General features: G+C 36.5%; 1 protein-coding gene across 2 annotated transcripts in view; it reads right to left on the bottom strand.

The window, feature by feature from the left end:
- Ttd14 (TRPL translocation defect 14) overlaps positions 1-17,965 on the bottom strand; it is a 100,900-nt gene that overhangs the window by 24,762 nt on the left and 58,173 nt on the right. For both annotated transcript variants that reach the window (XM_071675525.1, XM_071675523.1), the window contains exons 6-11: positions 15,503-15,639; positions 13,245-13,367; positions 12,149-12,283; positions 7,890-7,968; positions 6,916-7,123; positions 6,472-6,653 (exon numbers count right to left, since the gene is read on the bottom strand). In XM_071675525.1, the coding sequence (XP_071531626.1) occupies positions 6,472-6,653; positions 6,916-7,123; positions 7,890-7,968; positions 12,149-12,283; positions 13,245-13,367; positions 15,503-15,639 (864 nt within the window). The remainder of the gene's footprint in view (positions 1-6,471; positions 6,654-6,915; positions 7,124-7,889; positions 7,969-12,148; positions 12,284-13,244; positions 13,368-15,502; positions 15,640-17,965) is intronic.

Genomic DNA, 17,965 nt, shown 5'->3' on the forward strand with positions numbered 1-17,965 from the left:
TAGTGAAAATATTGCATTTAAAAGATATTGTGTTACTTGATGATTTGGAAGAGAATGTGTAAAATACTGTGAGGAAATTCAAGGGGATAATAAACACAGAAAAGTTCAGAGTTAATATTAATAACAATACAGGGATGTGTTGTAATAGAAAGGGGAATCAAATCATATGATCCAGCAGAAGGGCATGTTAGGATGGGTAAATATTTTTTAAAAAAACCATATCTAAGGACCACTCTATAAGAGCGATATGGAGCTGTCATATATGAGAGTTTGATGGAAGATAAGCAACTGCCAAAAGCCTAAGAAGTGTTTCACGGAGTAAAGGCGCACTCTTGCAAATGTGGCACATCTTGTTAAAACCATAGTTGTATCTACTTAGATGTTATGGGAGTGAAACGGGTTTGCAAAAACAGCACAAACTGTGGAGACAGATTTCCCTAGAATTAAGTGCAAAGTAAGAAGAATGAAATAAAAACATAATGAAGACCTTACAATGAAGCATGAAACATATAAAAGAATGGTTATGAGTGAAAGTAACACAGTGCTCAGGCAGATGGGGCAACTGAAAAAGACAATCTGTTAAAAAAAATGTACCCAAGTAAAATGAAAGGAAGGAGAGGCACAAAGAGACTGAATGTAAAAGGACAAGTGAGAGACTATGTGTTTAACAATAGTGTAATCATGAAGTGTTTGATGCTGTCCAAGGAACAGAAATATGTAGGAGACCCTGACTGAACCACCTCGCTAGAAAGTGGGATATAGAATAATGCATTCAGATGGATGGCTGAATTCTGAAACATCATTTTCTAAATTAACATCTAAATTACTTATCAACTCTATTGTTTTACAGCCTAGATCACCATTGAGTAATATACATATGCTATGGAGCAATAATATGATTAGGTTCATAGTTATAAATATCCTTGTTTACATAACTATACTTTACTGTCTTAACTAGAAAATTTCAGTTACAAAGATAATTCAGCAACTGGAACAAAACTCTGCCACATATGGTCCTAATTACTGGTTGTAATGATACATTGAGTTAAAAAGTGACTAAGTGATCTATCAAGTGTTTCAAAGTGATCAGTAGACCTAAGTTCAACATAAAAAAACACCATGTTAAGATGGAGCACTCTCTTCACTTACAAAACAAGTTAAAAAAAGATCAAGCACCATGTTAGAGTTGTAGGCACCACCACTCTGCACTTAGTAAAACAAGCAGGAATCCAAGATAGATCTCAACAAGAGGTGGCAGCTGGGTCTTCGTACATACAAATTCTAATCAAGAATCAATGTATAAACTCACTTCTACACCTGGACAAGAACTGTGAAAGCCTTTTCTTTGACTGGCTTGTTGGTAAAAGTTGTAAAACTCTCAGATGGAAGCCTATGTACAAAAACAATATGACTGCCCTCCCTAAGACCACTGACAGCAAAGTGTTCTCCAGTCATTAGCCAGGAATCTCAGATTGACTAAACAGAATATGTGGTGCAAACTGAAGCAGTCTGTAATCTCATCCTCCTAGGCAAAGTCACTTCACACTCAGGCCGTCTCAGTTAAGAGCTTTCAAAATCTACCAAGTCCTAAGTTAAGAGCTTTCAAAATCTATCCAGTCTTCAGTTAAGAGCTTTCAAAATCTATCAAGTCAAACACAAAGATACTAAAAGGATAGGAAATGCAGGTGGGTCACCAACTAAGGTCTGCATAGTTCATTCTTTTCTTTGCCCATATCCAGCATCCCTCACTTCTACCCACACAAGTCAATGGCCTACCATCTTAAAAACAGCTTAATCTAATCCATTAAATGCCAGGGAAATTGAACAAAGCTGCTTATGATCTGGAAAAAAAAGGTCTTCTAATTTTCTGTTTCCTATTACAAAGTGAAAGATGTACATGTAAAAGGGACATACAAAAAGTGAGCTAATAAATCATATGGTACACTGCTAAACCTCACACAAAGAGGCACCCACTAAGATGTGACATATGGAGGGACAGAAAGTCTGAGGCAGAGGTGTGAGCTTCTGATACATATTCATTAATGACTCATCAATATCTATGAAAGAAATACATGTAAACGTAAAGGATATGTAATAAAACGTGAGCTAATATAACTTATATGGCTGTAAGACAGCCATAAGATAATGATATTTCAATGCTGGCAAAAGATACACTGAGTGGGTGAGACTTGTGGCCTACTTTCACTAAATGCCACTAATCACTATTCATTGTTACTATTTACACATTTACATAAATTGACACATACTGTATTTACATATATTTACACATACATAAATTCATCTACATACATTACATATTTACACTTTAAGATTACCTCCAGAGAGTGGTAGTTTCTGTAATAAACACTTATAGTAACTGAGAGACACTTAGCAGACACACAAATGACAAAATAGTGGCGGGTTGTTCAAAACAAACCTGTGAAAACTAGCACTTGCATGAAGACTCCAAGCATTCCCTAGGCAGTCTTTATAAGATGACCCCTGGTATCTAAGGGTTAAGTATAACATAACACTTATTCAGAAGTTGCCTATTTCCTATACACCAAGATATCTTATCACTACCAAGGTCACCTGACTAATTTGCCACTTGTATCACGTTCTTCATCTCCATGAATGTATGATAAAGAATGATTCAGAATAAATCCAACAGATCAGACATGAGTATGCCATCTGTTGACTGTCATTCATATTCACCAATCAGAGGAACTAGACAGATACCTAAAAAAATACCTGGACTAAAATCATTGGCACTTCTTGAAGACAAATACTACCAGAAGTTATCAAATAAGTATCAACATACAATAAAATGAACAATACAAATCAATAATCATTTTATAATACAATTAGAATACATACTGTCGAAATGACATGATGACAATGCAATCAAAGATACTGATATACTGGAAAACTATATGACCGAAGCAACTGGTGGATGATCTTAAAGAGAACTCAAACTCAGCTCCTGCATTGGATGGAAATCTAGTCATCTTCCTAAAGAAAACATAAGCAGCTATAGCATTACAATTGATGTTACAGATGAGGAAAATGAATGGGTGAAAGCAAAATAGCAGATATTCACAAACTGGCATATGGTAACAATACACAAAGCAGGTTCTAAACTTATAACTAAAACTAAGCAGTATTTGCCAGTTACTGTAACCCAACTTCACACATAGCAAGTGTCTTTGAAAGAATGATGAAAGGATACCCACACGAACATCTTATCAAATACAACTATATAAACAAAGGCCAATGGTAAAAAGCATGTAAATCCAATTATCAGCTCATCACAAAAACATTTATGAAACTTAGATGCATGGAAGGAGAATGAACACTGTTTTTCCAAAGATGTTTGATAGATAGACAGGTCTGGTAAAGTAAGCCACTGAATTTTGCTAATAAACTTGCAAAACAAAATATTACAGGTTCAATAATAAGACTGATAAAAAAGTTTTTAACTGACAGAAAATTCAAGGTAGTAGCAAAGTGAACCAAATCTGATCAAGATGTTCTGGTAGGACCACAAGGAATGATATTAACCAAAAAGATATCAAACAAAAATACCTGAGAGCTCTATCAGAAAGAAACAATAAATTGTATTACCAAGAAAAATAAGAAAATTGCATGTAACAACTACAGAAACATTTAAAAGAAAGACATGCAGTTTAAGTCAGTTCCAAATGAACCAAGGATAGAAAATTATATAATGTACATGGCAGAAAGGTATAAGTGCTATCCCTGCATTTTGGCAAAACCTTTTCATGGGTACTTAAGGGTATGTAATCTCTATCTTTCCTCTACTTCCAAGTAGATTCATTAGGCAGCCTTTTTACTGATAATCCATACTGTATGTCCAAACCATTTCAAGGCAAACTTGGCAGTACTACCAATCAAACTATCCTTATTACAGTCATTCCTCATATGATACCTCACACCACATACTGTCCTCAGGAATTTCATTTCCAACAAGTCCACCCTATTCCCTTCTTTTGTGGTCATGACCCCAGACTCACATCCATACAACTCGCTGTGACTAGTTACTATAATTCAAGGCAGAGACATCTATGCCCTAAAAGCCATTGACTTCTCCTACCCAACACTCCTTAATGCACCCAACCTTTACCCTCTCCCACCCATGACTTACTGCAGCCCCCATAATTCCACATGCTGCAATGCCCATCCCTAAGTACATACAGCACTCCACTTCCTCCAGGTCCTCCCTATTCAACCTTAAACTTCAACCATTTTGTCTCATACCCCTGCTCCACCTCTTTACCATAATTTGGTTTCATTATTCTTAATTTTCTCCTTTCACACTCTCCCAAACTGTGCAACAAAAGCTAAGTCATCTCCAAACAGCAAATGATTCACCTCCCTGCCCTTCCACCTGTAGCACACTAAAGATCTGTCTCTTACTCTCAAACTCTTGCATTCATCTCCTAACCATCCCAACCACAAAATATCTCAACTGTAGTGTGGGCTAATTTGAAAGTAACTGTACATCTCATAATAAGTGTAAATTACATTCATTTAACAAACTCATTATTCTGTCATTCACTAATCAACAATCTTTTTGTAAACCAATTTGTCCTGCCTTCACAAGGCAACACAAGGAAATGAACCTTCCAGAAAAAATCCTTCCTTGGCTCCTTCTCCTGTATATATATTTCCCATGTAGGAACAACTTCCAGCTCCCCACTCCTGTCCCATTTAGTTCCCTCCCATGAAAAGCATGGGATAAGCGGGTAGTACTATTTCTACACTACTTCTTGGGATAATCCATAAACAATTACACTTATTGGCCCAATCAAAGATTTTCACCCAAAAATGTTAAAACAAAATGCAAAGCATGAATTCTGTCAACACCTTAAGAAATCAGTGCAAATAAACATCATACCGATAAAGCAACCTAATTTACATCCTTTCATGGAGAAAAAGGCACCAGATATAAAATTTTCAGTTCTTATACTCTACTAGAGCTATAATCAACAAAGGTTACTTTGATCTTAATTTTACAAATTAATTCAAAATCAACTCAAGATTTGAGAAACAGCATTCTGTATAACATCTCCATAGTAATCTCCTCCACTTGATGAAAAATAAAATTTCAAAGATAATATTTTCTGTGCACCTGTAACTTAAAAAGTTACATTTTCCTATTTCCTTTTTCATGTCTGCTGTCAATGAGAATGCACAACAGTCTCACAAAGCAAAGCACTGACTCAATGAAGACTAAGTGTAAGAAAATTTTCTAATTTTGGCATATTCTAATACTCTTCATATTATCCGAGATAATCTCAGAGTAAAAAGTTGATAGTGCAAATTATTCCCTTTATATGAATTCCGATAATTTCATAATCTGCAAAAGATTTCACTATATCAACTGGATGGCCTTTGTAACTCTTTAAGAAGAGATAATGACTAATCCAGTCTTAGCTCAATGATTCCACCTGGGAAAGTACAATACATGCTAGAATCTCTGAGCAGCTTTAGTTATTGGTTTGTGTTATTCCTGGTTCCTGATTAGAGAATTCCTGGCTTTGGAGATTGGACAGTCCTTTTGTTTTCATAGTTTGGCTTCAATATGATGGTCATCCAACTGCTATTGTCTACAGGTGAGAAAGGGGACACCTCTAACACAGTCTGTAGTCATGTGTGGAATTTTAAATTGACAATGGTGAGAAAAAGAAGTCTGAGAAGATAAACATTGAGATTTGAATATATTTCATGACAGAGAGGCAAATGCCAAACAGCCAACTCTCAACAAAATAATAAGTTAATGACAAACTAACAAAGTTAGTGTAATTAAGACACCGACATGCTAGGTCCAGAACAGGCTGGTTTAGCGTTATATATGTGTTTTCCCAATTTCCCCACTAAACTCCAAAATTACCAAGAATCTTTACTTTAGTGTTGCTACCTGCAATGACCCTCCTCTTATTGCATCTGACCCAAAACGGGAAGGGAGATATCAATGTATAAATAAATGCAATAATCAATATTACAGAAAATATATCTCTCCTTTCATGTAGCTCTTCAGATGTCGGGACAAACTTGAATAAAATCTGATTAGTTTCACTTAAAAGAAATATTTACATAAGGAAAGTATCAAATCAATTGATAATCAAGCAAATCAAGAAGTTTTTGTATACACTATACAAAGACTGAGTTACCACTGCAAAGAATAATACGATAGCTTTTCTCAATTTCCTCTTCCTATCCTAAGATATTAAATTAAGTTCCAGTCTGCTGAAGGTTATTGGTTAGTGTCTAGCCTCAACATCAGTTATACCTTTTCAAATATTAGCTCAACTCCACATCTTTTCTTCAAAAAGTTTTCAAGGCTAATCAATCCACAAGCATGAACAACAAGCCTGCAAGATGGCTGGTAGGTGGAGCTACAGCACAACACTGTGGTCAGGGGAAAACTGGTAGTAACCCCAGTCTAACCTGCGATGTTGACACAGAACTTGTTTGTCACATTCCACTCATCACGCAGGCTTAGGTTGAACATAGAATAATCTGGTCGACCTGTCACATCTGCCTCAATACTAAGGAACGAAGGCAGACGACGCTGCAGCTCTTCAGATGAGAGAGTGGAATACGTCTCAAGAAGAATGAGACCTTCACACCTGCAGGATGTTGATGCTAGAAGTTATCTACATAATTTCCTTGATAATTAAGGGGACATTACCCATGAGAGATGTTTAATGAAATTCTAAGTCTATATAAAAAAAATCTTAATTCATTTCTTGGCACATAACTGTGTTTATTTCAATGAAAGAAAATTCCAACAAATCCTTGGTACACAAAATATCCACATTTTTAACATTGCTGTAGGGTCAATCTCATTGATTTCCAAAAACGATTAGTTAAAAATAGCACTGAGCTTACCTCTTATGACAAGGCTGCTGATAAATATCAAGCTGGAAGTACTGGTTGTTGTGGAGGAAGCACCGCCGCTTCTTATAGATTTTTAAGTGGTGCTCATCTGCCTGCGCTGACATGTTGCTCCAATCTCGTTGACTGATAGGAGTCTTCACCTCCACAATCTGTCCCAGTTGTTCTGGCTTGCGAATTGTGTGCGTATAACTGTGATGACCTAGAGGAGAAGTTCCAAGTCAATGTCAATTATGAACCATTTTTTAAGCTTCTTGCTCAAAGAATGGTGCTAAAAGCTGCTTTAAAGATAAGGCAAGTCTTCTCTAAGACATATGACTAAAACAGACATATGTACAAAGTGTCAACAAAGGCATCAGGAGCATCAACATAAGGCAATAACTGCATGTAAAAGAAATATCTTTCAATAAAGCTACCAACTCCTGCCAGTCCACTACATGAGACAGGCACACATCAAACAAAACAATTTAAGACAATGATTAAACTGTGGGGTTAGAAATTTAGAATCAAACTATTCCTTACTCACGTGTACATCAATTAATTATCTATCGATCCCAACATATGTCAAACACTCTTATTATAGATAGTTCTAATAAACATTATGATTTGGAAAATTATATAAAAAATTATGAAAGGAGTGTAAAAACAACTGGCATCTTCATCAGGGAGGGAAGCATATGGCATGTGAGAGGAAACGTTATCTTGTCATGCTCCTCCAGTAACTTAGCCTTAACAAGACAAAGCAATTTCAACAATCTTGATGTGGAAGATGTAAAATGACTCTAAGCATCATTTCATTCTTAAGTCAGGAGAGAAACACTTCAGAAGGTAGTTACTACCTACAATCTAGTATCTATTATAAAGGTAGCTGTCATAAAAGATAACCATCTAGCATAAAGTCCACTAGCCAGTAAGAAGAATCTATCTTTGATATATATTGCATTTGATAACAAACAAAAATTTCATACCATTCTTGCCTCGTTTCCTGAGCCGAGCCTGCATCTTCCTTGAGTTTGTACGAAGATATATGTGTTCAACATTGAAGTCCTGTGGCATGTCAAAAAAGGGTTACAATAATCTGAAATATATATTCCAGACAATTTACAAGAATTCATATCATCAACTTTTACATTGGACTTATTCCATGCTTTCTATTCTAATTAATGCAGATATGAATTATCTATGTACAGAGCATCAGACTGGGGAAGAGCAGTGTGGTTTCAGAAATGGTAGAGGATGTGTGGATCAGGTGTTTGCTTTGAAGCACGTATGTGAGAAATACTTAGAAAAACAAATGGATTTGCATGTAGCATTTATGGATCTGGAGAAGAAATATGATAGAGTTGATAGAGATGCTCTATGAAAGGTATTATGAGTATATGGTGTGTGAGGCAACTTGCTAGAAGCAGTGAAAAGTTTTTATCGAGGATGTAAGGCATGTGAACGAGTAGGAAGAGAGGAAAGTGATTAGTTCTCAGTGAATGTCGGTTTGCGGCAGGGGTGTGTGATGTCTCCATGGTTGTTTGATTTGTTTATGGATGGGGTTGTTAGGAAGTGAATGCAAGAGTTTTGGAGAGAGGGACAAGTATGCAGTCTGTTGTGGATGAGAGGGCTTGGGAAGTGAGTCAGTCATTCGCTGATGATACAGTGCTAGTGGCTGATTCATGTGAGACATTGCAGAAGCTGGTGAGAGAGTTTGGTAAAGTGTGCGAAAGAAGGGAGGTAAGTTTGAATGGAGAAAAACTGGAGGAAGTAAAGTATTTTAGATAGCTGGGAGTGGATTTGACAGCGGATGGAACCATGGAAGCGGAAGTGAGTCACAGGGTGGGGGAGGGGGCAGAAGTTCTGGGAGCATTGAAAAATGTGTGGAAGGCGAGAAAATTATCTCAGAAAGCAAAAATGGGTATGTTTGAAGGAACAGTCATTCCAACAATGTTATATGGTTGCAAGGCGTGGGCTATAGACAGGGCTGTGCGGAGGAGGGTGGATGTGATGGAAATGAGATGTTTGAGGGCATATACAGTGTGAGGTGGTTTGATCAAGTAAGTAATGAAAGGGTAAGAGAGATGTGTGGTAATAAAAAGAGTGTGGTTTGAGAAAGCAGAAGAGGGTGTATTGAAATGGTTTGGTCACATGGGGAGAATGAGTGAGGAAAGATTGACAAAGAGGATATATGTGTCAGAGGTGTAGGGAACAAGGGGAAGTGGGAGACCAAATTGGAGGTGGAAGGATGGAGTGAAAAAGATTTTGAGCGATCAGGGCCTGAACATGCAGGAAGGTGAAAGGTGTGCAAGGAATAGAGTGAATTGGAACGATGTGGTATATCGGGGTTGACGTGCTGTCAATGGATTGAACCAGGGAACGTGAAGAGTCTGTGGGGCATGGATGTGGAAAGGGAGCTGTGGTTCGGTGCATTATACATGACAGCTGGAGACTGAGTGTGAACGAATGTGGCCTTTGTTGTCTTTTCCTAGCACTACCTGACATGCGTGCGGGGGGGAGGGGGTTGTCATTTCATGTGTGGCGGGGTGGCAATGGGAATTAATAAAGGCAGTAAGTATGAATTATGTACATGTGTATATATGTACATGTCTGTGTATATGTATGTATATGTTGAAATGTATAAGTATGTGTATGTGTGTGTGTGGACATGTATGTATATACACGTATATGTGAGTGGGTTGGGCCATTCTTTCGTCTGTTTCCTTGCGCTACCTTGCTAACGCGGGAGACAGCAACAAAGTTTGATAAATAAATAAATATAAAACGAATTATTTAAGCACTATTAAAGTTTACCATTTTAATACATGTATCTGCTTACTTCTCTATTTTACTGAGGTTATAAAACTTAACAGATGACCACAATGAATGCATGAATGTCTTTGCACCTTGTATATTAAGTATCATGTGGTAAAGAAAAAGTAACCTAAGGTTAACCAAAGTAGCTCATTTTAAAATGAAGGCTCCAAGCCAACTTGATTCAACTAGAGAGCTTAGGTTACAATAGCATGCCTCCAAAATTCATTGTCAGGCTGTTACAAGGCACCATATCTCCAACTAAAAACTAAACACTATATTTATGAGATCTGAATGCTTTTAGTAAAAAATGATAATACAAAGTACTCTCAGCAAGTATGATGACATTCAAACTTGATTTTACCAAGATTGACACAGCGCTGGTGGCTGATTCATGTGTGAAACTGCAGAAGCTGGTGACTGAGTTTGGTAAAGTGTGTGGAAGAAGAAAGTTAAGAGTAAATGTGAATAAGAGCAAGGTTATTAGGTACAGTAGGGTTGAGGGTCAAGTCAATTGGGAGGTGAGTTTGAATGGAGAAAAACTGGAGGAAGTGAAGTGTTTTAGATATCTGGGAGTGGATCTGGCAGCGGATGGAACCATGGAAGCGGAAGTGGATCATAGGGTGGGGGAGGGGGCGAAAATTCTGGAGGCCTTGAAGAATGTGTGGAAGTCGAGAACATTATCTCGGAAAGCAAAAATGGGTATGTTTGAAGGAATAGTGGTTCCAACAATGTTGTATGGTTGCGAGGCGTGGGCTATGGATAGAGTTGTGCGCAGGAGGATGGAGGTGCTGGAAATGAGATGTTTGAGGACAATGTGTGGTGTGAGGTGGTTTGATCGAGTGAGTAACGTAAGGGTAAGAGAGATGTGTGGAAATAAAAAGAGCGTGGTTGAGAGAGCAGAAGAGGGTGTTTTGAAGTGGTTTGGGCACATGGAGAGGATGAGTGAGGAAAGATTGACCAAGAGGATATATGTGTCGGAGGTGGAAGGAACAAGGAGAAGAGGGAGACCAAATTGGAGGTGGAAAGATGGAGTGAAAAAGATTTTGTGTGATCGGGGCCTGAACATGCAGGAGGGTGAAAGGAGGGCAAGGAATAGAGTGAATTGGAGCGATGTGGTATACCGGGGCTGACGTGCTGTCAGTGGATTGAATCAAGGCATGTGAAGCGTCTGGGGTAAACCATGGAAAGCTGTGTAGGTATGTATATTTGCGTGTGTGGACGTATGTATATACATGTGTATGGGGGGGGTTGGGCCATTTCTTTCGTCTGTTTCCTTGCGCTACCTCGCAAATGCGGGAGACAGCGACAAAGTATATAAAAAAAAAAAAAAAAAACTACTGAATATGATAATCTAGGGTGTACTTTTTTGAACAAGTACAGAAGTGTGAATCAGTTCTCACTTTGAATCTGAAATTAGGCTCAGAAAATCGAGTAAACTTAATCAAAATTTCAAATGATATAGTGAGATATCATTCAGCAAATACATTGAATTTCATTCCTATTTTTAAACTTAAGCAAAACTTCAAAGGTACTCTTAAAAAGCCAGATCAAAATAACAATGAGGCAAAATCAAATTGATAATATTTTTGACATATGACAACTGAATATACAGATCAGTACGCCAGCTCTATCTTCTACCTTTATATACCAATTAATTTAGTTTCTCACAAAATCTTATCCAAATCCAACTAGTTATAGGAAAACTAGAAGAGCAACTGACATTAAAGATACATACATTCTGAACTATATTCAACCTTCAGCTGAGAATCAATGATAGAGAAAAAAATTCATCCAATTATACTGAAAATCTATTGTATGGTACCAAAGCCTAGAACTAAAAAAGACCTATAGATACTTAAGGTTGTGTGCTACACTTTAATCTTTTGATATGTATTAATTCTATGCAAGAACATTATTTATCCAGACAAAATCTTTAACTGTAAGAGCACCATTTATGGGAAACACAAATAAAAATGTTGGCAGGAAAATGGTAAATGAAATATAATAGAGGATGGGCTATATCACCTTACTCAAAGAATTAGAAGTGACAAAAAAATATTTAATATTTACACTAGTAAATCTTAACTGAATTTATCTTTATAACCAACCAGTTATTTCTATAGTTTTCTTTTTCTTTAAACACTTAAGTGCCTCACCATGCAAATATAGGATCAATAATCCAAAGTATATCAATGCTAGTATCAGAGGCGATTAAACTTTTTCTTTGGTCAAACAAATTCTTTACAGCTATTTCACTTCTTTACATGATGCACCAAATTATGTTCCTTAACATATAATAATAAGGACTTATCATCCTCTATCATTACAATTCCCATCTTCGAGAAACCACAACATCTAACACTTTCTGATGACGCTAACCTGTAACTCACACAATATGAATTATCAAAATGATATGATAGTTCTGTACCTGGAAATTGGGAAAGACAGAGTCCTCAGGAAGAGGCCCTCTGACCAGGAACTTGAGCTTGCGGGCATTTGTTTTGAGTCTATCACCAGTGTCAATCCCTAGCTTCTGACAAACCACACTGATCATGCGCCGCATCTGAAGCCAAAAAATATTCTTAACTATATTGCTTACACATGAAATAATGGTTCTTTACAAGGAGTCTCCAAACATCCATAATGATAAGGCAATGAAACCTAAGGAAAAAGTAAAAGAAATGCAAGGACAGAAATAAAAACACACAAACTTAAACTGTACATCCCAGCAATTAGAAAGAATTTAATTGTTGAAGTTATCCCTGGGGATAAGGTTGAGAGAATACAGCAAATCTATATTCCACAAGTCACCTCAGTTAATAAGTAGGGGCAGGTGTGCAGAGCTTGAATATCTGTACTCGTATTTCAAAAAGTAAGAACAGAACATACTAAGATGGAACTTTTCTTAGGAGGACTAGTTCCAGTTGCTACCACAGATGGTAGGATAAAGCAAAATGATGTGTGAGTGATTATTGATTTGGACTATAGGGACAAAGTTCTACAGTCATGGGGCCCCATCTTTTGAATATTCTCTGCTATCATACAAAAGCTTAAATCTAAGTATGGTGTCTGCATTAACCTTATCATCAATTATTCTAATGTATTCATCCACCACAATTCTACTATAAAAATACTTCTCTAAATCTTTTTAAGCAAGTTTCTTAATTTCTTAAGAAGTCGTCTGGCTGCTCTATACCTCTGTTCTCAACTATCAACTGTGCACACCATTGATCTATCTTAAAAAATTAAAGGTTGTGATTACATAACCCCTCACTCTTCTCTCTTCCAAAGTGGACAGATTCAAACTATTTAGCCTTTCCCTGTAACTTAATTCTCTTAAGTCTAGTACATCTTTGTTGCCCTCCTTTGGACATTCTCTATTAGCTTTCTGCAATTCATTAGGTGCAGTGACCAACCAGAGAAGCATATTATAGTTTTCTGAAGCATATCATAGCTTCCATAATCTTCCCTTATTTCACATAGCTGTTCCACAACAAATTAATATAAATACCATGAAAACAAACCTTGGTATCAAATTCCGAGGAATTATCAATGACATCAAAATATGGATGACCAACCCAGGCTTCAGCTGCCCTGTTGTCCAGATGGAATGCAAGCTCAATGTTTTCACTCCGACATGCATGGTCCTATGAGAACAAAATAAAAACAAAAAATATTATAGTTACAAAAGACATAAATAACAGATGAAAACACTCACACTAATAAAACCTATGCAGAAAATCAAAACTGCATTGCATACACAAAGGTATTCTGCTGTTAACTACTACCATTCTCAACAGATAAAATACTTGGATAAGACTTAAGATAACATGTAATTCTAGATATTGCAACTTCTGGAGCTGAAATGATCAAAACAAATACAAAAACTCAGGGGAAGTGAATACAAGCTCATAGAAACTTTATACAACACTATAATAACAGCTTTTCCCCTAATTTAAGGCAACAGAATCTCCATGACACTGGCTATCAATTACCACACCTGCATGTGCTAAACAAACAGTGAAAATGCTCAGAATACCTTCTAACTACTTCTCCACAAAAAATTTGGCAACAAAAACTTATATCATCACAGTTCACCAAAAATGAGAAACAACTGACATCATTCTGCTCACTTGCCCCATCAACAAGGGCCCTTACAGAAGGCTCCATTCACTATTTGATAGTTTAAATATCTTCCCTTCTTTAATCTTATGTTCAGTTTCAGCACATTATATCCTACTTTGTAACTATTCACCACAAACATGAAAGATCTGATATTAGTAAGAGGTAAGGGAGGATCCTCAATAAACTGGTAAATGCTTGTCATCTTTTGAACTACTTGCAAACAGTACACTTGTACATCACATTTACATTCATCACATGTCTGTGTTATCAGGCACAAAGTCTGCGAATTTGCTCATTATGAATACCATTAACAAGAGATACAAATGGGTCTAAGGGTGGGTGGTTGAGATTCAGGAACACATTCCAGTCTCTTACATGCTATTATGCTGAATAAAACAGATACTATACTTGATTACAATATTCTCTGCCTTATTCTGTTTAAATATCTAGACTAAAAATATACCTGAACTGTATTGAACTACACATTTCTTGTCAATTTTTTCTATTTCATGTGAAAGCTGAGAAATCTCTCAAAAGGAAAGTAATCCCTCCTTATCCTATTAAATCCTGTGGAAAAATGTCATTCACTTTCCAAAGATTCTGCTTAGTTATGTTTTCCAGAGCAGATTTCCAGTGCTAAGTGGGGACCACAAAAAGATTACCCTGTCCTTCACGTAGAAAAAGTATTTTTGAATATGAAGAGAAATAAAATGACGATAAGAAATAAAAAAGAATGTTCAGAAAGGTAAGATGGCTAAGGCACTTCACATACATACAGAAAAAGAAAGTCTTATAAATAATATCAAATTGTATGGATGTGTGAGTACTGAACAGTAGGAGGGATGACTGCAACAAATCAACACACACACACACATAGCAAATCATACCTGTAGAAAGTATTAAGGATCTGTGCCCCTTAAAGAGTATAATGGTATCATATATCATTCATGAATAAAATAGGATACCTGTTATAAGGAATATTCATATAAAATATACAGTAAAACTAAAGACAAAAGAAATCAAGGGAATTATATAAACCTGTACAATAAAAAAGCTGAATACAGGGTGTTCCCAACTTACAAACCATTTATGTTTGTGCAAATTTAAGTATTGTATTCAAGTAATTCCACAGTTTATAAGCATGAGTAATTTACTGTATGTCAGACTAGGAATTAAATATTTTCTGGAGCTCATTCAAAAGTATGGGTGCTTGTGGGTTGTTTGTTTGTTTGTAAGTTGGGAACTCCCTGTAAAGTTTTTGATATCTAATCCTAAACAAACAATACTGACATACTTGTAGAGTTCTAATTCATTTCTTACCAGACTTGACAATGCACTAGATCATTCAATCACTTACAATAAACAATATAGCAAAAGGAGTAAAGCATGACTAATGGGAGACTGCTGTCTCTGAGATGCAACAAAAGCAGAACTAATAAACAGCAAAGCATCAACAATAGTGAAGATGATCTCCAAAGATGATCAGCTGAACACATCAGTAATTTAACTTTAACTTCTAAAAACCAAACTTATACTGTGTATACATACCTATCCAGTAAAATGAGAGATTAATGGATCTGAAATGAATAAAGAAAAGGATAATAAAATCAGCGAATACGTACATGCACAGATGTGGTGTATGGGATAGAACCAGTACCTCAGTGGAGTAGAAAGCTTCAGCACCGTTGGCAGCAGACACCATGTGAATAATTTGGTTATAGCGTGTGTCCCGCAGATCCACAGGATTCCAACCATTCCGCTTCATTATTCCCTCCCAGTGCTCTTCTGAGATGACTATGGATGATACACTTAATTATCAAAAAGTAATGACTAAGTTAAAAATACACACCAACATATTCATATACTAATATCTTAAGTGATGTGCATGCCTTTACATATTTCTTCACAGTAATACCTCTCTCTCTCTCTCTCTCTCTCTCTCTCTCTCTCTCTCTCTCACACACACACACACACACACACAAATTCTCTCTGCCAGTCCTTCCAACATTTCATGGTCTTCTACTTCACCTAATCCCACTCACATTAGTCAAATACTCTTTGATCTATTCCTTCTACATACACAAATAACCTCTCATCACACTCTGTAATCACAGAATGACAAGCATGTTCGTAACCATTCCAACTCAGCAAATATGTGCCTGTCATTATCTGATTAGTAATGAAATCACAAAATATTTCTAAAAATACAGATAGAACTAAATCAACTAAGTCTGACATTGTGAAAAAGAAATCTACATTTCTCTTCATGACTCTCAGTGAAAGTTATGCCAATTAAACTTAAGTGTACCGGGAATTTGTCTTAAATCAACATAAACATACATTCCAAAAGATATCACTTTTTGGACCTTAACAATCTCAGATAAAGAAAAAATGGCAACTACTCTAAACACATAATATTTTAACCAATACTTCACAAGCCTACATAGTCCCACAATGCTCCAAATGTTTAAATACCCTTGGCAAATCTCTTCCCAATTTTTTTTTTTTTACAAATGTGCTGCATCTTGCCACAGCTGGATTTCTCAAGGATTTATTTTCTCTGCTATATCTTTTATCAGAAGTAACTACTCCATACAACATCAAGCTTCTCAGCAGTGGATGGATCTCCACAGCTTGAGTAAATGTGCAGTGTAGATGTGTGCACTAATCTCTAAGTGAAGATAAATGTGGTATGAGCATATTGGCAACTTAAAATCTCTTCCCTGAATTTATGTTTAAAATCTTTATATCATTCAAAGCTCCCAGCAATATCTTTTCTTACTCTAGGTTTAATTCTTTTAGGATTTTTTTCTCTCATTTTTAGCAACTGCTGTTTCACTGAAAGTGATATAAAGATCTATTTAGTACCAAAGAAGCATGTCATAAAGCTTCCTTTACAGTTCAAAGGGTATTAATACAATAAATAATTTATCTTGACTTATCACCCTAGTTTTGTCTTCATTACGGTAGATGAATTGTGGGCATGAAAGGTCTTGAGACATGCTGAAACAGTGTTTGTAGTGTTGTAGGGATGAGTGATGTCCAGAGCACAGATGGAAAGTAAAGACTCCCATTTGTCTAGGACTGTGGCTTCTGATGAGTACATGTGTGGTTGGTTGGAGTTTAAGACTGACTTGGAAGGGCATCTGCTTAGTGTGTAGTGATTGTCAGGTTATTTTGGTGTGTATGTGTTCTGTCTGTTCTGTCACTGATATACTTGTTGGGGATGAGGAGATCTATTAGTAGAGGTTACTGACAATAAATGTGAGGCAGGTGTAAGCTTTTTATCTCTACAGATGACTGTTAGTTATGGACTGGTTTAGGTGTAAGGGGTCTAGTCCTGCCGCACAGATTTGAGTGCCATGCATGTTGAAATGGAATTGTATTAAGAGGAACTCTGTTTCATTGTATAGGTGTTGTCTGCAGTTCCAAGGCAGCCCCAGTGAATGTTTTAAGTGCATTATTTGGATGATTTGCAGCTTTGTTATATTTGCTTTTGAAAGGCAAAAGACAAAAAAGGTAAAGCATAATTTCAAATGCAGCAGATTAAATGTTTGTAAAGGATGCTGAGGATTCTTTTTTCTTGTCCAAACCTAGTCCCAAATAGCATTCTGAGGGCATTTAATTTGTGCCTTGAAGCTGCAGCAGCCCCATAAAAGGGGTTTTGGAGTTACAACAACAATAAAAAAAGAATTTAAACCCACAAAAATCCAACATCACCCTTTTAATCCCAAACACATGTGAATCCATCCTGCACTACCATAACCTTGAATGGTCAATTACAACTCAATAGAATTCCATCCATCACATACATTAAATATGACATTTACTTTCCACACCACAAACATCAACAAGATGACCATAAACACTCTAAATGCTCTCAGAATACTTACTGACACCAGTTGCAAACAAGAAAAAGAATCCCTTAGCATCCCCAACAAACAATTCATCCACTCCACCCTAAATTACACCTCACCTGCTTAGTCATCCATGCTTTCTATTTTATGATCTCCTACAACATCTGCTCCCCATTACAAGCTTAAGTGCAAAATCTTGGGCTCTACATGTCTGGACTATCTCCTAAAAACAAATAAAATGAAATATTAAGTAAATAAAACTG

This window comes from Panulirus ornatus, chromosome 21, assembly GCF_036320965.1.
Source record: "Panulirus ornatus isolate Po-2019 chromosome 21, ASM3632096v1, whole genome shotgun sequence".
Taxonomy (NCBI): domain Eukaryota; kingdom Metazoa; phylum Arthropoda; class Malacostraca; order Decapoda; family Palinuridae; genus Panulirus; species Panulirus ornatus.